At 40.6% G+C, this 21,788-nt stretch overlaps 1 protein-coding gene across 1 annotated transcript in view; it reads right to left on the bottom strand.

Moving 5' to 3' along the window:
• The window catches only part of LOC133414131 (lipoxygenase homology domain-containing protein 1-like), a 32,846-nt gene extending 13,326 nt beyond the window's left edge, over positions 1-19,520 (bottom strand). The window contains exons 1-21 of the mRNA XM_061699277.1: positions 18,926-19,520; positions 16,594-16,708; positions 13,736-13,816; positions 12,407-12,591; positions 11,169-11,267; positions 10,948-11,096; positions 10,668-10,791; positions 9,158-9,408; positions 7,861-7,996; positions 7,624-7,784; positions 7,439-7,525; positions 7,197-7,332; positions 6,129-6,283; positions 5,891-6,051; positions 5,162-5,238; positions 4,483-4,679; positions 4,040-4,232; positions 3,027-3,187; positions 2,145-2,478; positions 1,917-2,068; positions 543-676 (exon numbers count right to left, since the gene is read on the bottom strand). Coding sequence (XP_061555261.1) covers positions 543-676; positions 1,917-2,068; positions 2,145-2,478; positions 3,027-3,187; positions 4,040-4,232; positions 4,483-4,679; positions 5,162-5,238; positions 5,891-6,051; positions 6,129-6,283; positions 7,197-7,332; positions 7,439-7,525; positions 7,624-7,784; positions 7,861-7,996; positions 9,158-9,408; positions 10,668-10,791; positions 10,948-11,096; positions 11,169-11,267; positions 12,407-12,591; positions 13,736-13,816; positions 16,594-16,708; positions 18,926-19,520 — 3,683 coding nt within the window. The remainder of the gene's footprint in view (positions 1-542; positions 677-1,916; positions 2,069-2,144; positions 2,479-3,026; positions 3,188-4,039; positions 4,233-4,482; positions 4,680-5,161; positions 5,239-5,890; positions 6,052-6,128; positions 6,284-7,196; positions 7,333-7,438; positions 7,526-7,623; positions 7,785-7,860; positions 7,997-9,157; positions 9,409-10,667; positions 10,792-10,947; positions 11,097-11,168; positions 11,268-12,406; positions 12,592-13,735; positions 13,817-16,593; positions 16,709-18,925) is intronic.
• Between the last annotated feature and the right edge of the window lie 2,268 nt (positions 19,521-21,788).

The following is a 21,788-nucleotide window of genomic DNA, read 5'->3' as shown; positions in this document are numbered from 1 at the left end:
AACTAAAAATAAATAATTAAAATATTGAGGAAAAAAGTTGGAAATTTGATTTATTATTTATGCATTCATTCATTCAAAGTATCATTTTATAGACAATATTTGTTTTTATTTCATGAATTCCAAAATGTTTAGTATAACAAGAAAAGAAAAAAAGAAATGTTATCACGCTTGAGGGGAAAAAAGTTATAATTATTTATTTTAGCAATCATTTGTTACAGTAAATAAAGTATTGTTTATTCAAGAATTAAAAGAAAAACATATATATATACTTTTCTCTCTTTCTCTGTCATGACTAAAATCCTTTTTACTGCTTCCTTGGAATTTTTAAAACTCGCAAAGCACCATATGTGTATCAAAGCATATATTTAGTAACATGAACACATACACACGTGCACACACACTCAGTCATATACAGATACATTTAAATTAGCCCTATGAGTTATTGTTAAGCATCTTCGAGTCCGCCGAAAGGTACTACATCAATCCAAGCCACTATTTTCACGACTATTATACTGAATATTATTTCTTGTCGGGTGACTTACGTTGTGTCGTCCTTGTCGTCCACAATCTCCACCCTGTCCAGGAACCAGCCCGCCGCCGGCCGGCTGTTGTCGTGTCGGATCCTCAGCTTCTTCAGCGGCCCCACGTGCACGGCTGTGATGTTGAACACGTCCTCCTTGCGTTACGCATATAATCAAAAAGGTAAGGGAATGTCAGTGGCGTAGCGGTCCGTGAAAGGCTCGTTGCTCATATATCGGCTTTAGTTTACATACGAGGCTCATTGAAACCAAGTACCACTGAAGCTCAATGAGACTCTGTTAATATCACTTTTTCCTGGAACATAAAAAAAAAGAATAATTCTCATAATTGTACTACTTTTTTTTCAACAAACAAACGAAGAGCCCCCACAAAACATATCTTTATTCTAGTAACATAATTTTCTTCCCCGTTATTTTAGTGTTTTTCTCCCATGAAAGATTTATTCTTGTAATATTAAAAATATTTTGTGGTAATTTTACTGCTTGCTTCTTAAAAAGATAGGACTATTTTTGTACTGTTATGATTTTTTTTCTTCACAGTTGTATTTATTTTACTTGTGGGGGGGAAAACTGCCTATGTTAGTCTTAGAAAATTATGACTTGTCCCCAAATGTTTCCTACATTTTTTAAACTTACTTAATTCTTGGAATATTACAAACATTTTGTTAAAAAATGTACTCTTTTTTTTTTTTTTTTTCTTGAAAAACAAAAAACACCTTTTCATTGTTGCAAAACTAATTTTGCAACTTTTTCTTGTCAATTTCCATCCATCCATTTTCTGTACCGGTTACTTCTATTTTTTTTTTTTTTTTCGTGCTTCCCCCCCCCCTCATTTTTCAAACCTTTCTCTTGCGAAAAAACACTGCTATACTGCATTCTAATATTACAGTTATTTGGTTGTAATTTTACTGCTTTTTTTCTCCTCGCTTATTTCTCGAAAAAAAACAATACTTTATTCTTGTAGTATTGCAATTATTAATTTTACTGATTTTTATCATCATTTTGAATCTTTACTCTTGAAAAGTATGACTTTTTACTTATTCTTATACGACAATTGTTTTGTTGTCATTTTACTGCTAATTTTCATAACTTTTCAACCTCTCTTCTTGACAAAAAAAAAACATGACTATTTTTGCAACCTTACAACTTATTTCTGAGAACATTGCCCTATTTTTTGAGTCTTAACTGTTTTTGTTGTTGTAGTTGTTAATATTTAATAATAAATAAGAATTAATAACAATATTTTTTTTAACTTGTAATTATACGACTGTTTCTTGCTAGTGTGGCCCTAACACTTATTCTCATAATGTAAATAATCCCCATATTCATAAAATTTGCGCTAACTGTATAGCATGTCACTGGCAGAGTTGATCTTACCTGGCCTCTCTCGAATTTATTGAGGTTGTTGGACTTCCTGAAGTGGCGCTCGCCCGTGTCGCCAATTTGGCCGTAGACGTTGATGTAAACGTTGGCGTCGGTCCCCGCCCCCCACGTATGCCCCGTGAACACGTGTACCTCGTAAGAGTTCACTGCCAGGGGGTGTGGGACAAAGGCATTAATCGGGTGACATTTCCAGTTCCCTGGGGTACATGTCAGTACGTTTACCCTCGAGGTCGTCGTCGTCGTCGGTCAGGAGCTCAACTACGAGCTCGCCGTCGTCTTCGTCCCTGGCTAGCCACCGGTTGCAAGGGAAGTTGAACGTCTCCACCACCTCCTGTAGCTCCTCCGCCATCTCCACTTCCTCCTGTCCGTCTTTCTTCTTCTTCTTCTTGTCCTTCTTCTTATCCTTCTTGGCGTCCTCCCGCTTCACCTCCACCTGCACCACGGCCGTGGTCAGGCGCTTAATGTGCACCGACTCTAGGAACCAGCCGTCGCCAAAGCCCTTGCCGTCGTGGTAGATCCGCAGCTTGTAGATTTTGCCCATGTCTTGAGCTTCCATCTGGCAAAGTGGAAGGCAAGCGGTCCAAGTATTCAAGTCGGATCTCCAAACACAAGCAGAGGCAGCAAAAGTACTCACGATCTGTACTTAAAGAAATTCCCAGATGGTTGTGTGAAAAAGATGGCAAAAGGTACAAGTACTGAGTTAACTCCTTCACTTACGTAAAAGTAAAAAAGTACAGACTCTGAAATGTAGTTACGTACAAAAGCATAATGGCTTTTATTGTCAGTTACAGTGGCATCGTGACTTTTAATTTAATTTGTTCCGTGACCAAGCTTGTCAGTCAGTTTACTCCTATATGAAATCATTTTTTCCAGTTGAAATTGAAATGCAAAAAAAATAATTTTATTCAAGACAAATAGCACTAACATAATCAAACTACATTGTATAAAAACATAATAAAAGATTATAAAGTGTAATTACTATACTGCCTGTAGTATTCTTGTGTTTAAAGTAGAGATACCTGAAAAATGCTCTTGGGTACAGTAACACATTTTTTGTAATTGGTTACTTCCCACCACTGAACACAGGAAGACCTCAATACTCACCTTGAAGATCTCGGTGGTGCCGCGTTCAAAATTGTTGGAGCGGCTCTTGAGGGGAAGAACTTGCGTTTTCCCTCCATCTCCGTAAATCTGACAGAAGACGTTGGCGTTGGTGCCGCCTGTGCGCACATCTCCGGTGACCACGCTCACTTCATAGTTGATCACTGTCGCGGAACATAAAGGTAAGAGGTCATGAGGCAGAGGGATGCGTCGCCGTCCATCACCAACTCGGCCTTCTCCCACATTAAAATCGACGCCCCTTCTGAAAAGAATTGCCGACAAATGCCACCAGATGGTGGTGGCAAAGCACTACTTTTCGAATGATTTTTTTTTTTGTCTTGAGTTGAGGACAAAAATTCGAGATACAAGCACTACTCGGTGAGAGCGAACTTCACAACAAGCTGCAGTTTGACAGAGTGAACAATTCTTCAAACAAACAAACGAAAGACGTTGTATTTAACCAAAAGAACCAACTTACGAAAGTCTGCTAGCTTAATGTTAACGCACAATGCAAAACGCTATAGACGGGCTCACAAAACTAGCATCAATGTTGCAGAAGCTATATTTTCAGATATTTTAAAATAAACGGTGCAGCAACACGTAGACAGACAATGTAAATCATGATGCAAAAACTGTTTAAGTCTTTCAATTCTATTCAATTATTACTGGATGTTTTTATACTACACTACTGTTGGGTGCTATTTTTATGATTAAATATCGCATTACAGAACGTTTTGTTGGTGTTTATTGGGAGGCTGGGATTGATTAACGCCATTTTCATTCATTTCAATGGGTAAAGATGATTTGAAACAAGTATACCTGTACTTCCTATATTTTAAAACGGATATCTGTATTTTCCACTCCTTACTTTGTCAAAATGGGCTCGTTATTAGAGAACAGCGGTTAAGATTATGATTGAGTGATTGAGATCTTGGAGACTTTATAGATGGAACAAAAAAGAGACAGCAGCGGCATGAAGGAATGTCTGTGTCAGTAGTAAAGGTTTGATTATTTACGTTTCTCGATGTTGAGGATCTCGCTGGGATAGATCTCCACCTCCACTTTGCCGTCTGCCTCGTCCTTGCAGAGCCAGCGGTGGCTGGGGAACATGTACTGCTTGCCCTGGACCGGCACCGAGATCTGAACGCTGTCCAGAAACCAGCCGGCTCGCAGGCCTTCGTTGGTGTGGCCGATGAGGAGTCGGTTGATCTGCCAAGATTGCGCCCAAGGTTGGACCCAAGGTTAGAATCGTTTGGGATTTGTCTTTAGTTTTTGTTGTTATTTCATCCTGCACTTTTGATTTGTCAATTCAGCTCATTTAGTTTTTACAGCGGGTTTTAAATTTTTTTTTTTTTTTTGCATTTGAGTTGTTTTTTTGTCAAGTGGAGTCATAAAACCTCCACAAAAGATAACATTTTCTTAAAATTATTCTGCTAATTATTCCGTTGTCTGAGCATACCTTTCCAATGTCGAAGGTTTCCATGGTGAAGATGTCAGTGCGACCGGCCTCAAAGTAGTTCCTCAGGTCGTTGTCGGAAACCGCCAGCGTTATCTTGCTGGTGTCGCCCCTCTCGCCGTACAGCTTGACGAACACCCTAGAATCGGAGCTGGCGCCGTTTACGCTGCCCGTCTTGATCGCGACGTGGTAGCTGACGTCTGCAGGGGGGAGGTGATTGACAGGTGGTTTAACAACAACCCTGTGACCTAAATGTTTTTGATGTACAGTAGCTATCCGCGCCCTGCTACGAACAGCGAACAACGACACTGAGTAATTGTTACCTCCCTAAAAATATTTATAATTGAATACACAAGTTTCAACCGCAAATGGACTGCAAACTATGATCCTAAATAGTCAAATATCAAACGATTTAACTTTGAAAACTTTGCACTCGTCACTTTTTCTGCTAACAACTCTTGCAAAACGTAGCTCCTCCCCATCATGCAAAGCTTGTCTCTCGTTCAAGATGTATCACTTTAATATACTTTCTTGACATCAATGTACTCCTTTCCTTTTAGCTTTGGCGACATCTCGGAGCGTGGTTCAGAGCTAGCACAAAAACTGTGAATAGGTAAGTTCCTCAACGAATAGCTGAATAGTGTATCGCTAATATGCCCGGGGTCACTGACACTGTACTCACTGAAGAGACGCAGGCCTTCTCCGCCTGGAACCAACTCGCGAACGATCTGCCCGTCATCTTCATTGCGGTCCAACCACCTGATTGGAGACACATTCAATGAACTCTGTTGGGCCTGAGGGGGAATCTAGACATTCATCTATAAAATGATGAGAATGTGATCAATCCCAATAACAGAAACCAGACAGGACATTTTCCAGATGTAACACAGCACTGCAGCATGGCCGCTGGGCTCCGATTACTGAAAGAGACAGCTGTCTGGCACTCGCATTTAGTCCCTATTTGTAAGGCGAAACCCATCCATCAGCCGCCTAACAACTTAATGGCATGCAACTGGAGAGCTGTCAAACTCGTGCAGGCCCAATTTACTGCACTTATTGAGCCTTTAGGATCTGTTGTTTGGAAACACAGCAGGTCCGGGCTTGGATGCGTTAAGAGAATTAAAACAAATGACATGGAACTATCTTTTTGGACTTTGTATTTTGCAATGAGGCACAGTAATGCTGGGCCTTCTCAAGGTGGTTTCCATAGGCTACCTTAATAGTACAATTTCTTTCACTTCCTCAAACCTCAAATTTAGGATTGCAAGACAAAACAAAAAAAATGACCAAGTGACAGCTCAAAATTTGAAAAACCTGCAAACCGAGGCACTCGCAAGTCAAGGTACCAGTTCCCAAAAGTATAGGAGCAAGAAACTGCAGTATGCCTCATGTCAAAGAATAGCCGCCTTGCCTGTAACAAGGAAACTCGATGGCTAAGGACTCTGGCTGGCCTTCCTCCCTCACCATGACCTTATCGAGGAACCAACCGCAGCCCCCGCCGCGGCCGTCGTGTCCGACTCGCACCCGGTGGACGCGACCCAAAGACACGGCTTCCATGAGAAACTCGTCATGCTGAAGGAAAACGTAAAGACAAAAATAGCACTGATATGACCCGAACGTCACTCGTGTTTGCCATACTCGTAACTCACGTTGCCCTTTTCGAATTTGTTGACGTTGTTTTTACTCATGATCATGAGTCTCTCCCCGGTGTCGCCCAGGTCACCGATGACATTGAGGAAGACGCTGGCATCGGTGCCGCCGCCGCTGACGTTGCCCGTGCAGATGGTGATGTGATATTTCATCACTAAGCCATAAAAAAAAAAAAAAAAAAAAACAGCTTGATGATTGAAACAAGTTATTTGTCACCTGATGGTTTATTTCCACCTATCAGGTCAGTTCGGTAAGACGTTATTACTGAGTAGTCGTACCAACCAAAGGGTGTTCAAAAGTAGTTCCATCAACAACTTTTGTTATATCACTTTTGGACACCCTTCTCTTGTTACAAAATAGTAACTTCTTAGCCAACTGACCTGATTGGGTACCCTTGACCATTTTTGTCAATGGACACTCACATGAGAAGAGTTTCCATTTACAAATGTTATCAAGGGCACCGCTTTTGGCTACCCTTACAAACTAAGCACACTTTTTTTCAATGGTACCTTTGGACAGCCTTCAGTTGGTACTAGTCACATATTAATCACATTGTTATGGAATCAGTAAGGTCCAGCTCAATACCCTGCAGTCTGGTGATTGGTTTATGGAGATTTATCATCTAGAGTACTTACAACCGTAGGAATAGGAAGGGAAAAGATCACAAAGAGGATTACAATGAAAACAGCTGTTTGTGTTGCTTGTTTATGGGGAGGATTGATTGGATCAGTTTTTCAGATTTATGTATATCAGGCATTTGTCTTTGTGGAATTCATTGGCGGGTTTCACGCCGGTCATGCCAAGCCATGGCGGAAATGAAGGTTTTGCCCTTCCAAGCCGTAACATGCTAACCGTAACAAAACCCTCCATCCATTTTAGAAAGCGCTTAGCTGAAGTGTATCCCAGCTCACTTTGGATGAGATTCAAACCCCCGAACCTCAGAACTGTGAGCCACTACTTCACCGGGCTTCCTCTAATGGAAACGATTGTTGGAAGTGTGGTGTTGTACAGAATCCATCTTGGATGAAATGTTAACTTGAAACCTGCCAGTTCACATAGTTTCATACAGGGTAGCGGCTCCTCACAGAGGGCTCCGGTTGCAGGAAGCTCTCGCACAATCTCGTTGTCGTCTTCGTTGACGTCGAGCCAGCGGCCGCATTCGAAGCCGTATTTCTCCGTCGTCAGAGTCTTCAATAAACTAATCTGCAGGAAGTCACAGGCCGCAAGAATTGATGTGGCAGGCCAAATTTGGCCCCTGGGCCTTCAGTTTGTCACGTGTGCATCAGACCAAGCAGTGAAAAGCCCTCACCCTCCCTAAGTGCCAGCCGGCAAACGGATGCCTCTTCTCGTGCCAGATGCGCAGTTTTAGGAGTCGTCCAATGTCCGGCATTTCAATCTAGAAGGATTCCATACATGCGCAAAAAAATCTGACAAACTATAAAAGTAATTTTTCAGCACTCGATGGTTTAGTGGTCTGGATAATCCAGGGATTACCATGAATTTATCAAGGCGGCCCTGTTCAAAACTGTCCGAGTTGTTTTCCAGTTTAATCTCATCCGATTTGCCGTTCTCTCCATAGATCTGCAGGAACACCTGGGCGTCGGTCCCCGCGCCCTTCACGTCCGAGGTCCAGATCCACAAGGACCACGAGTACTCTGGAGTGCAAACCATTGAGTAAATTAACTTGTAGAATTTAGTCAGCGGGCTTGTCTATGGCCTTATGCCCCTCACTCTTCTGCTTCCTCTGCCGGAGAGAAACCATTTCGAAGAGCTCCCTCTCGATGAGTCCGTCGCCCTCGTCCTCGTCCAGCCACATCCCGCATGGAAACGTCTGCTCCACCCCCGTAAATGGACAGTATATGACAACCTAGATGAGAAACGGAAGTTTGGTGAGTCAATGTCACCTCAAAACCGAAGCAACGTGTGGCTCACGGGCCACAGACCGCTTCGAGTATGTACATCATCTAGAGTCCTGTATTTGTTGTATGAATTTACTGTAGTTGTTTTTCCACGGAAAGTTGTAAATTAAAATGCATTGATTTTTATTTTCAAAATCAATTTATCTCATCAAATAATTAAAGTTAAACATCATTTTGTTTTATTTTATTAAATATTCAGTAAATTTGTTGGTTGCAAATATTCATAGAAAAAAATATTAGTAAAATAAGCAATGTTAGAGATCCATTTTAAATTTGTTTATTTGATTAAATAATTGTTTAGTTTATTTATTTTAAATAATGCTCAAACTATTTGTGAAATTGTACATATAATTTAACATTTTTGTTGTTAGATACAGTCATTTTTTTTGTAAATAATACAATAGAAAATAGTAAAATAAACAATGTTACATTCAGAGTACATTTAACGTGCACTTGAATGTGAGTGTTTCAGCATTGTATGTGAGCGAAAGAAAAGATCTGTAGTGTGTATGAGAGCATTTTAGGGTATGTGCGCGGAAATCAGTAAAGTTTGTGTGAGAGCATTTCAGTAATGTGTGTGAGAGCATTTCACTTGTGTGAGTGTGAGATTGGTTCACTCGTGTGAGTTTGTGTGTGTGTGCGTGTATGTATGAGAGCGAGAGAGGCATTCACTTTTGGTAGTGCGAGTGTTTCACTTGGGTGTATGAGAGCATTTCGGTAGTGCGTGTGAGAGGATCGCACTTGTGGCTGTGAGAGACCATTATAAAAGTGTTTGTCCGTGTGAGAGCATTACATGTGTGCATGAGAGAGTGTTTCAATAGCATTTCACGAGCATTGTGAGTCTGAGAGTTATTCACTTGTGGTTAAGAGAGCATCTCACCTGCATGTGAGAGTGTTTTAGTAGTTAATGAGAGTTTTTCAGTAGTTCGGGTGAGTAGCAAAAAAAAAAAGTGTTCAGTGGTGTGCATCAGTGTTTCACATATGTTTTAGTAGCATAAGGGAGAAAAAATAAAATCGGAAAAATGTGTGAGAGCGTTTCAGTCGTGCGAGTGAGCGGCAATTGTCATTTGTGGCCCAGACGTTTTGCCACCCGCGCCCGCCCGTTGTACCTTTTCGCAGTACCAGCCGGCGCCCACGGCCCCGTTGTCGTGCCCGACGGTGACCCTGCTGAGCGGGCTGATCAGCTCGCAGATCTCCACGTTGAAGATGTCGATGAGGCCGCGCTCGAAGGCGCCGCCCTCCAGGAAGATTTTGCCGCTGTTCTTTAAGCCCTTGGAGCCGTGCATGACCATGTGGATTTTGGAGTTGGTGCCCGCGCCCCGCACATCCCCAGTCATCACTTGAACGTTGTACACGATTCCTGGCAGGGAGAGGAAACCCACCAAACTTTTGTGCTCAAGGGCCACATTTGATTTCGAAAATGGACAGATGGGCCAGGTCAGAAAAAGAAAATGCAAATAATTTAAAAATATGTATTGTTGTTGTATTATTTTAAATGTATTTCATTAACCAATGAATTAATTAAATACAATAGATTACAATCATTAGTAATTTAATTGTAATTTATTAACCAATCATGCAATAAAATAGATACTTTCCTTAAATCACATGAAAATAATAACTAAATGTCTAGTAAATTGTATTTTCCACCCTCTTTTTTTTTTTTTTTGCAAATTAAATCTCTATGGACAGATAGGTCAGGTCATAAAAATGTAAATAAAAAAAATAAAAAATTCAAAATAAAATGATAATAATTTACTCTCACTTTAACATGTTATTTATAATTTATTTAACGAAACAATAATTTTTGAAAATAGGAACATAGAAAGATCATTTTAAATTGAATTATCTATAGTAAACTTAATCATGATTTAATAAAATAAATAAATCAATGTCGATAATACATTGTTTATTTTACTGACGTTTTTGTTTGGAATAAATCAATTAACCGATTAGTCACTGTAAATTAAAAAAATACATGTATATGGATGGATATGCCTTGTCGTAAAAAATATAAAATGTGTATGTATGTAAAATATGTGAAATAGAAGCTAACCATTGAATTTCCTGTAGTACAATGCTTGTTTTTGATATATTTTATCTATCTATCTATCTATAAATTAATGTATTCATGTTCTATAAATAAATTATACAACTACCTAATGAAATATATAAATATATTAAATTGTAAATAGGTACACTTCACTCTTTCTTTTATTTGCATTAACACAACAAACTTATTGTTAAAAAAATAAATACTATGTAATAATACTAAATAATAAATAAATACATGTAAAATGTCTATAATAAATAATAGATCAATTGCCAATTATTTAATAGAATAAACGCATACATGATAAATGTCTGTAATAAATTATTTGTTTTACCAATAGTACTTGGTTTACAATGAATCAATTATCCAATTATTTAATGAGATGAATTAATAAAATGAATAAATAAATTTCAATAAAGGATATCGTTAAATGAATAAATGCATTTTAATGAAGCAATTTTAGGGGGTAAAAAGCTAAATAAAAGACTCTTGTTGATGCAAACGCTCGGGTTCAAGACTGAGCCATCGTTTGCTTTCTAGGGTGTGTGGTCGGGTGTTCCGCTCACCCATTGGTTGCGGTGAGCCAACCAGCACGTCTCTCTGGATTTTGCCATCGTCTTCATCCATGGCAAACCAGCGATTGACCGGGAACTCGTACACTTCTTTATTCCCGATGTCATCAATAGCAACCTGAACAGGCAAACGGAATGAACATGAATTTCAAATGTGATGAGCAGAGTTGCAGTTATTGCGGTCGGTAACACCGGCGGTAGCAGACGGGACACCTTGTGTGGTTCCCCCCCCCCCCGAATAGCAGAACTACAACAGAAAACCACTACCACATGCCTTATCCAGGAACCATCCAGCGGATGAACCTCTGTTGTTGTGGCCGATGGTGATCTTCCTCAGCCTTCCCAGATTGGGAGCTTCGATGGTGAACTTGTCCTCGGAGCCGCGTTCAAAGTTGTTCTTGTCGCTGTCCAGCCGCCGCTCCCCTTAAACAAATCGTAAAACGCTTTGAGAGAACGAGCACCAATGTGAGAGAGTCAAGCAAAGGTGTCACCCACCTGTGTCGCCGTGCTCTCCGAAGATGTTGAGGAAGACGTCGGCGTCTGTTCCGCTTCCCTTCATGTCGGCAGTGAACACGCTAACTGTGTATTTATTCACTGTAATGATGACCATACAGTAATAATAATTTATTGAGATTCAAAACAAGGGCTGTGTTTACTTACATAAGGAGAGCTCAGACGCCATGCTCAATGCATAAGCAGGCAATTTTTTTCCTCAAATTATTTTTGCCTATTTGTGTAGTACACACAGTCCAGATTTGGTGGTATTCGGATCAAATCTCTGGGATGCGTTTGCTTTTAAAGGACGAGTGGAAATGACCAAAATGACCCAACAATGGCCACTTAAAACCGGAATGGCTTTGTAGCTCTACTCATGGTTGACATTTCCACCAAAAGTCATGTTGCTAAGTGAAACCTTCTTTTAGTTGAGTTGTTTGAGTTTGGTTTTACAGAGAGTCATCAAATTTCGCGACCATACGCCACCCACACGCAATGATGAAAAACTCCAAATCCTCGCAAGTTAGCATCACCCAAATGTACATCAAATTTGATAACAATCGGACAAAATGTCGAGGACGGGTCAGTCTTTGAAGGACCCCTGCAAATGGACAAAATGAAAACTAGTAGCTTCAAACCCGATTTTGACAACTTCGTATATACATTTTTCTATATAGAGACTATTTTTGTGGGTCTTTTCATGATAGACATGCCTACCAAATTTCATGTTGCTAAGCTTACTCAACTGGCTTCAGGGGGTTGAAATTTCAAGTACAGTACTTATCCTGTGACGCAATGGCACACATTATGTAACGCAGCGTCGACTGCCTTACTTCACCGATCTTAATTACGAGTTTGTGCCTTCTTGGCTAACCTACACTGTGAGCAGTTTTCCAGGTTAAAAATTTAGAAGGGCAGGTGCGTTAAGACCAATTGCTGTGTCTTCATCCAAGCGTCGCCTGATTAACTCTGGGGCGCTGAGGCGTCAGATCACAGAGGACGACACGCCGACGGAATTCAATTACAAGCCAACACGGCGGAGAGAGCAGAAACGTTTTGGTTTTTAACAGTCCAGAGCCCACCCAAAAACTGACAACAATGTTTTTTTTATTTTATTTGCATTGCCTGTGTTCAAAAGCCTTTCTACTTCAATCCATTCACTCACCAGAAGTTCTCCTTTCCTTGGAAAATGATCTCGGATTTCTGTAATGTGTGTGTTGTGTGTGCATTTGGCTCACATTTGGGTACGTCCATCTGGTTGAGGCTGCCCAGCAGGTCCCTGACAAACAAGTTGTCGCCTTCCTCGCGGCTCAGCCAGTTGTTGCAGGCGAAGTAGAAGCGCAGGTGAGGCCGGCTCATGTCGGTCACCACCACCCTGTCCAAAAACCAGCTGGCGTTCATGCCCGTGTTGTCGTGCTCGATCCTGCATCATTAAGTCAACAGTGCAGTGACGTGAGCTTTCAGTTTGTCACGTTCACCGAACAAAATCGCAGATGCGACGAAACATTACTGTTTGCATGAAAAAAAAACATTCGAATTGTCTTTTTTTATTTATTTTATTCTTGTTTGTATTATTGTTTCTCCTTTAGCCTCCCAAACAAAACTGTACAAGCTTGAAAAATAAGCTCAGAAACAAGGATTTCATTAATTATATTTCTAAAAAAAAATTCAAGGCACAAATATTATATTTTTGGATGCATTCATGTATTTTTCCATTCAACTAACAAAATACAGTGCAAAGGCCGCTGACGTGCTTTATTAAGGGACTGAAAGGCAATTCATTTAAAAAGAATAATAGAGGAAGGTGTCATGCAATCTCTTTAGTAAAAAAACAAAAACAAAATTAAGAACAATAAAATGCGGGCAATGTTGGACCAACTTAGTTATTATATCACAAAAATATCGTTAGGACGGACACATCTGACGTAAAAATATCAAGTGCAGTCGACTTGCGATGTTTTTGTTGGGGTGGGGGCGACTGTATAAGTTTTGGTAGACCCTATCTTTAAATCCAAATAAAGTTGTCAAATAATCATATTTGAAGAACTTGGAGTGTAACTTGTAATGTGTTAGCTTAGGAGTTAGCTAGAAGCTAGCATGGACTAACCTTGAACCACGTCTTATTTCCTTTTTGACATTGTGTCAGTAAAATTATAGAAAGATGCACACTATGGATGAAATATTTGTCAAACGGCTTCGTATGACGGACTACTGGCTACGCTAAAAGACGCTAACACCCGAAAGCAAATGGGGCTTAACCTTCCCACCGCCGGATCAAATTCAGCCAAGTTTTGAACAGCTGGAAAATAAGTACGCCCTCATCCCTTTTAAGCCGCTTTTATCCTGCGTCTGTGCGCCTTTTTAGACCTCTGACGAGCAACTTGAATTCCCTCTTAAAAAAAACAAACAAAACAATGTGACTGAAATACAAGAGAAATCTATGCTGGTTTTCACACATTTACTCTGCGTCATGTTTTTCTGTGTTATTTTTTTTAATATATAGCAATATAAAAAAAATTGCAATGTCATGCTTTCCCAATATTGTGCAGCCCTAACTTGTACTTTACCTTAGCTTCTTGAGCGCACCCACATTGTGCGTTTTGATGCGGAACACATCCGTCTTGTTCTTTTCAAAGGCAGTCCGGCTTCTGCAAAGACCGGAGTTAGCATCGTGGCAAACAAAATCAAGAGACAGATGAGTGAAACAAGAAATTAGATTTTTGAGGACCAGTCCGGTGTCGGAATTGGAACATTTTTAAGGCTGCACCCACATTTAAAGAGAATATAGTGGAACCCCCAAAGAAACGCCAATCTGCATTGGAATAAGAACAATGTGCAGAGGTAATCCTTTGATGCTCACTAAACTTAGGTCTATTAACTTTGTGCGTATAGTCTTCTTTTCTCACGTTCTTGTTAAGGCTGCCTTCTCTCGGAATACGTGTCACCAAACGGCAAGCAAAAGCATTTCAGTCATTTGATGCTCGTAATGTCTTGCGAAACTGGCTTATGTCTGCTATTTCAAACTTCACGACTTTTGCAGTGGATTTGGTCGAAAGCTGAAATGGTTGTACTGTTCAACTTCAGAGGTTCCACAGACTCTTTTGTCCTGAACCCACATTTCCAACATGCAGCCCACCAGCCGTGCCAAGGCTTGTATAATTAAAGGGCACGGTGTCATGTACTAAAGAATGGAAGTCTGTCCACCACACATGAATGGCTGCCCTAGATCTGCCACCTGTCGTGGGGGAGGCTGAGGTGGCACAGTGATTAGGGAAAGAAAAGCAAACCCAATGCAAACTTTGGAATTCATGCAACTGGCGAGTTCCAGTGAATTTCCAAAGAGTTGCACGCTGGCCTCGACCGTATCGTGTTTTTAGTCACACAATACAGGCGCGACCTGATATAAGCACAGGTATATATGGGAGTAAGGTGAAACTCCTGGATGCGCTCGCCGTGTATGCTATTTCATCAGCTGCAGTCACACAGCATGGACACACTGAATACACGGGGCGCGCACGCGGACTCAAGGTGTGGGTGACATGGTCGCGCGTGGGCCCACAATAAATTCAGGATGTCCTATTGCGCAGCCCGGTAACCCGATCGGTCAATCAATGTGCGACTGCCTGGCGGTCAAGAAATGACATCGTGCTCTTCTTCCATTCGCCTCTGAGTGAGGAAGAAGACCGGCCATGTCACTTAGTTCCGCCTTACTCCAAATACTGTATCGAAGAAAGCATCCTGTTGCTATGGCGACCAACCCTTTGCTGTCAAACGGCTTGGCTCGGGCAGCAATTTAACCCTTTATCGGGGCAAGGAAACAAATATGGTAGCTTAAATCACAACTGAAGTATTAGAGTTCACAAACTATTACTAAGTTGAGTTCTGCGTTTTATGGCGCCTCATCAAACTTTGCCGCAATGCTCCGCCCACAAGTGATGACGAAAACCGAAATGCTTCACAATTTAACGTCAACCCGCACCTGTCTGGTATATTTGGATAGAATTTGGTAGCAATTGAAGAAAGTCTCTTGGACTTTGCCGTATTGGAAGGAACACGGGAAATTGCCCAAATTACACTTAAATGTCAGGCTCAAAGCCAAATGATAGTCTTCCTGTTCATTTTTACGGCAAACGCTCCTTGAGACTATTTTGTGGACTATTTGTGAAAGACGTCCCGAGCAAAATTCTTCTTGTGAAGTGCCTTCAGTGTCTGAATTTTCAAAAAATATCATGAGCTATTACTAAACATTTGTGTTTTATGGCAGGCCTTCAAACTTGCCCCGTCCAAACTCTACACCCAATGATGGAAACTTTAACTTTAAAACTTTAACAATTTAGTGACACCTTGTCTGGTATACATGGAATTTGGTAGCAATATGATAAAATCTCGGGGGTAAGTACTGTATGTCTTTGAAGGAGGAAAAAATGGCTCCTTCAAATTAAAATATACGACTTGCTGTGTCTTTTTGTGCATGGGTTATTTAGCTCTTTTTGTGAGTTTACAGTACTCATGCTTGATATGTCTGCCAGAATTCATGTTGCTAAATGAAACTGGCTCCAGGGCTGATTTTTCAAAAATTCACGAGCTATTACTTGGTAGATTTTTGTGTTTTATGGTGAGTCATCACATTTGCCGCCACGCTTTGCCCACACTTAATGACAAAATCTGAAATTCTTCACAAATCAGCCCATCTGTCTCATATATTTGGATAAAATTCAGTAGCAATCGGGAAAATCTGTGTCTAGTTTGTTTTTTAAGGACACCCGGGAATTGTCAAAATGACCCTAAAATGGCTGTTTTACACTAATATTTATTTTTTTGTGACTTTTTTGTGCGTCTACTCATGTTAAACATACCTACCAAATTTCATGCTGCTAAAGGAAACTGGCTTCACGGGCTGAATGTTCTCTAAAATTGACAGGTACATTTTCACCAGGTGAAAGGTCAATATGAAATGTTGTTTTATTGTCTATGGTTTAACTTTGAAGTGTTTAAATGAATGCCCGATAAAGGGTTAAAGTCTGTGAAAATGGCATTTGATTAAAAACGAATAAAAGGAATGCTCTGTCATACAGTACTGCACAATACAAGCCAACACCAGGAACATAATCATAAACAAGTCAAAGTACCTCTTTTCTGTGCTGAAAAAAAACGAGGGGAATAGAAAATATTAATTATTTTCTTTGCATGAATCAATGTAAAAAAGTTCCCTTTTGCAAATGACTGCAGGGTGGACCCTGGGAACTCAAACAGTTTGGCTAAACCCTAACTCTAAACCTAAAAACCTTACTCTAACCCTACCCCCAAATAACCTCAACCCTAACCCTAACCCCCTAACTATAGTTCGACTTCCGAGGGTCCACACAAAGTCCAGAATTTATTTGTGCAAATAAGAAGACTGACATATAAACAACTTGCTGCTCACTTGCTGGCCAGGTGAACCTTGGGGGTAACGCCAAACTCTCCGAAAAGGGCAACGAACACGTTGGCGTCAGTCCCCGCTCCCTTGACATCACCGGTGATAGTGACCACCTCGTAGACTAGAACCAGACGAAAAACATTTCATTAAAAAGTTATGTTATGTTCAGTTTCCAGACATTCATAAGGGGTTATAATTGTTGGTTTCTTCCTTGATTAGTGACCAGGGTAACCCAAAGAAAAGACTCAAGAACCTTCTCGCCATGAGTGGAGGTGCGATTGGGCTTTCAAGAAAACAACTCAACACAACTCTCTGACCTTTGATTGCAGCAACAGCATTCAAAGTTCAGCAGGCGATTAGCGGTAGTCAACGGAAATTCAATAGCCCTGCTTTGTTACTCCGCTCCGCAAGCGATTACATCAGAGCTTGTTTTGTGTAAAGTCAGAAGTCTGGATGAAACTAATAAGGGATGCGTAAGGAAATGTAAAAAAAAAAAAAAAGATAATAAATGGACAGTCACATCTGAAAGATGAAATAAGGGGTGATGAATAGGTGGTTTGGTCAAATGCTGACCATCTGGAGTTGAGTTATCGGAGTTTGGCGAGTTATCAAACATCGCTGCCATGCTCAGCCCACATGCATTGATGACTATACAATTTGTCTAAACTTAGTGTCATCCATATGTCTAGTACATGTGGTTGGAATTTGGTAGCAATTGGAAAACATTTCTTGGACTGGTTTGTCTTTGCAGAACCCCTGGAAATGGCCTGAATGACCCTAAAATGGCTGCTTCAAACCGAAAATGGCAGACTTCTTGTATCTTTTCAAGGATGACTCCTGGAGACTTTGTTGTGGGTCTACTCATGACAGATATAACTACCAAATTACACGTTGCAGAGTGAAACTGGCTTTGCGGGCAACATTTTACAACAACAAACAAAACAAAACATTTCTGGGGAGTTATTAGCGTCTTTTTTTTTCTGGCGAGTCATCAAAGTTCACTTCCATTTTCCGCCCATACGTAATGATTAAACTTTTTTGCACCTCAGCGTTACCCATCTGTCTAGGATACAGTTTTCAAATTTTGTAGCAATCAGACAAAAGCTCGAGAAGTTGTTCCTCTTGAAAAAACACCAAGAAAAGACCCCCAAAATGTGCACTTCAAACCATAATGGCAGACTTCCTGTGTCTTTGTGTGCATGGCTTCTTGAGACTTTTTTGTGACTCTACTCTTGACAGACATGCCTACCAAATTTCACATTGCTAAGCCAAACTTTTTTCAACACATGATCAGGTCTTAGTGATGCTCCAAGCTGGTGTTTGTCATAAGACATTCCAAAATGGACACGTGTTAAAGCCAAACCCATAACCTTAAGTCATGGTGTTTGACATTAATAGCACTGCTATGATCCGAGACTGAACTCCTGCAGCTGTCTGTCCTGCAGATGCTTTTTAGCTCTAATCATGTGAGATAATTAGTGAACTTTCTGTCAGGAACAACATCAGAAAACTCTACACTGGAGGGCGTCAGCCGATATTCGATTCCAGGACCTATCGACTGTGAGGCTAATGAGAACAATTCATAGATTTCTTTTTTTACTGGTCTTCTGTTCGGGGTTGCGGGGAAGCTTGGGTCAATCTCAGCGGGCTTTGGGTAAATACAACCTCGGTTGGTTGCCGGCTAATTGCAAGGCACACAGAGGGAAAGTCACGGAGAAGGAAACAATCCCGCGTCGGCTGCATGAAAGCCAGCCGAGTGAACTGCAACACTACCAGTGACCACAAGGAGAACCTGAGCTCCAGATTGCACAGGAGGCAAAAGTACTAACACCGTGTACTCAAGAAAAGATGCCGATCCGAAAGGACAAAAAAAATATTAGTTTTAATCCTTTACCTCATTAAAATAGAAAAAGTACACACTAAAATGTGTGTTTATGATTTTTTTTTTTTCAGATTAGATATTTTTTTAACTCCAGAAGCTGTTGGTTTTTAGGCTGGCCCAAGATACAACACATTCGCCACCAAGCATTCATGCAGTCAACAGCATCTAACACTTCTCTTAAATAAGGCCACGGATGAGGACGACTGCCTCCGAATGTGTTGCATCATCCTTGTGAATGCTTCGTGGTTCGCGCTCCGTCTTAAAAGTCCCAAGATCTCAATTAATCAGTCGGAATCTTTGCCTCTCTGTATTGTTTCCGTGGTTTCATCATCCGCTGTGGTTGAAAAAAGTAAAGAGTAGAAAGGTACAGACATCTGTTTTCAATCGAATTATTTGTACTTCCCACTTAGAACTTGTACTTCACCACTGCCAAATTGGACAAAGTGATACTCTCACCTTTCTTCTTGTAGTAGACATCCTCGTAGCCGTCAGAAGAGTCCGTGTGGTAGTTCAAGAGCTCGCTCTGATAGATTGCCACGTAGTCCATGTGTTTGTTTTTGGACTTCTTCCCTTTTTTCTTTTTATCCTCATCACTTTCACCAGATCCCTTCTTTGGCTTCTTCTTCTTCTTCTTCTTCTTCTTGGAATCCTCCTCCACCACGGATTGCTCTCGCTCATTGTGGGATCTCTTCTTCTTCTTGCCATCTTTGGTCTTCTTCTCAGGGTCACCTTCATCCGGATTCTCCGCAGAGGATTTCTTCTTCTTCTTCTTCTTCTTCTCCTCCTCCTCCTTTGTCCCCTCGCTTCCATCCTCTTTGGTGGTCGGGTCGTTGTTGTTCTGTTCACCATCTTCCTCAATCTCGATCTTTTTCTTCTTTTTGTCTTTTTCACCTTTCTTGTTCCTGTTGTCGGAACGCTCGGAACTTTTCTCGCCTTTAGCGGGCTCTTTGCTGCTCCTCTTCTTCAACTCGGGCTCCCCAGTTTCCTCCACTTCCTCGTCCACCTCTTCGGTTTCTTCTAATAATCTCGAATGTCTATGTTTGGACGGCATCTTTGCTTCACGCTCCTAAGAGCTAGCCAAGGTTTCCACAGAGCTGGGGCAGTTCATTTGAACCCTGGACAGCAGGGAGGTTCAGGTTCCGTGGCCTTCGGAGCAGCCTGGACAAGCCAACTACAAACCTCGCGCAGCATTCATGAAAAAATTAGTCACCTCGGCATGTGACCGATGGGAGAAAGTCGTGTGAAAAAGGAGCCTTGCACAGAGAACTTATCCTCGCTCTCCATTATTCATGGCGTCAGGATCGCTTTACAGGACAGGGGTGTTTGCAAACGCCACACAGAATCGCTTGAGAAAAGATTCGCACCCAGAACCACAGAACTGCGAGTCGGACATGCTAACCCCTATTTAACTGTGCTACCCTATTTTAAACCTGTTGGTGAGCGTGGATTCTGAAAAAAACAAAAAAACGAAGTATTGTCAATATGGGAAACATCCACAGTTTCCAAATCAAAATCCTCAACGTTTGAGTCTTTTGTCCTACCGTGGTTTGTTTTGCACTGTGCTTGATTAGAATGTAATAGGAATACTAAGAAGAGGAAAAACTGAGAAAGATGCCACTGATTAGGTGTGTGCTGCGTTACATTTCTATTAACATTGCATGTCACTGGCATGCAGCTGCACTTTACTGGCAGCCAAATCCCTCCATTAGGCTGATTGCCGCCACCTGACACCTCAAGTCGACATTCTGGGCCAGCGTTTAATCATAGTATAGATATATGGTTGCCATCAAACGCGTTGCCAAATAATTTCATTATTTTAATAGCGCACAAAGAATGGCCAACGTGCGTGTGTGCGTGTATTTGTATTTTATTTCCAGTTTTTGGCTCAACCTTCAGACATTTACTGTGCATGTTGATGGCAAGATTCCTTCTGTTTTTACACAGCTGCATTTAAAATTGTCAGTTTTATCATTGATTTAAATGTCAACAAAAAAAAAAATGTACATAAAAATATGATTTCAATAGTTTAATAAGCTGTATGTAACTGCTATCTTTTCACCCATCACAGTCAATAGTCTATCTACCGCATGACAGATGATATTCAAATCAGTGATTTTCTTTTAAATCCATATTTACATTTTAATTATTTAACAGTTAACTAGTTATGAAATTTAGCTACAGTCATATTATGAGCAACTTTTCCCCTCCATTTTTCATATTGAATAGGACATTTCAATAATGTCGGGTCTAATTACTGTACTTGTGATTAAATCAGTTTTATTTTATTGTTACATTTTATTCATACATTTTGGTCCATTTGTACTGTCAGTGCAGTAATAATAATAATAATAATAATAATAGGGTACACTGCACAAGGAAGACAAAAATCCAAACCAGTTTATTCACAAACACGTGATTCTACAGAGCCAAGCACTGTTTCTTTTCCCATCACTGATTACACAGTGTGGTCCCATTGTTTTTGCGCCTCGTCTCATTTCCAGCAGCCATTAATATGGTGGCGCAACTCATATTTCGCCCGCAAAACTGTAGCATGGTGTCGATATACTACAGCGGTCGAATGTGAGGGAACTACGATTCAGCTCTGCTTAAATACGACCTCCGTCCACTAGTTGAACATTCTCTTGGACGAAAAGCTTTCTGTGAGTGTAAACGTAATTCAGTGGACACTGAAGCAGGCACACATACACACACACACACAAACACAAAAAAAAAAAAAAAAAAAAAAGCTTTGAGAGCACATCATGCACAACAAGTATATGGAGTGACGTGTAACAATGTGTGGAGTCTTAAACCAGGCCAACGCGTCCTTTGAGTTGTTTGTGGGACAAACTTCGGGAATACAGATGAGATTTGCATATTGGACAGAGTGTGATGTCATAAGGCAGCATGGCATAACATGATAAGCTAAATACGGTAATGCCCCGCCTATTCTCGTTTTTTTTTTCCGGTTGTGGAACTTATCCCGAGCCATTTGCTAAAAAAATAATAATAATAATAAATAAATCACTTTTTTAGAAGTTAGGAATTTGTCAGGTAATTTCTAAGTTGGTGCACTGGTAATATAAGGCCCCACTGTATCTCAAATCTTACATTTCAGTCAATGGAAGACCCATATCAAAAGCACAGCAAGCTTCATATTCTTAAATTTACGCTAAGTGGAGTCTTAATGTTCAAACTATTCAACATTTCATGTACAGTACAGTACATTTTTCTAAGTATAGTTCAGTTGTAATTAACTTTTACGGTCTAACAATATAATTGCATTTAATCTTTAAGAAGTGTTTGTTTTAAAATGTCC

The sequence above is a fragment of the Phycodurus eques genome, chromosome 15 (genome assembly GCF_024500275.1).
Source record: "Phycodurus eques isolate BA_2022a chromosome 15, UOR_Pequ_1.1, whole genome shotgun sequence".
Classification (NCBI taxonomy): domain Eukaryota; kingdom Metazoa; phylum Chordata; class Actinopteri; order Syngnathiformes; family Syngnathidae; genus Phycodurus; species Phycodurus eques.
Note: the sequence above shows the minus strand (reverse complement) of the source record. Positions and strands in the feature narration are given on the sequence as shown.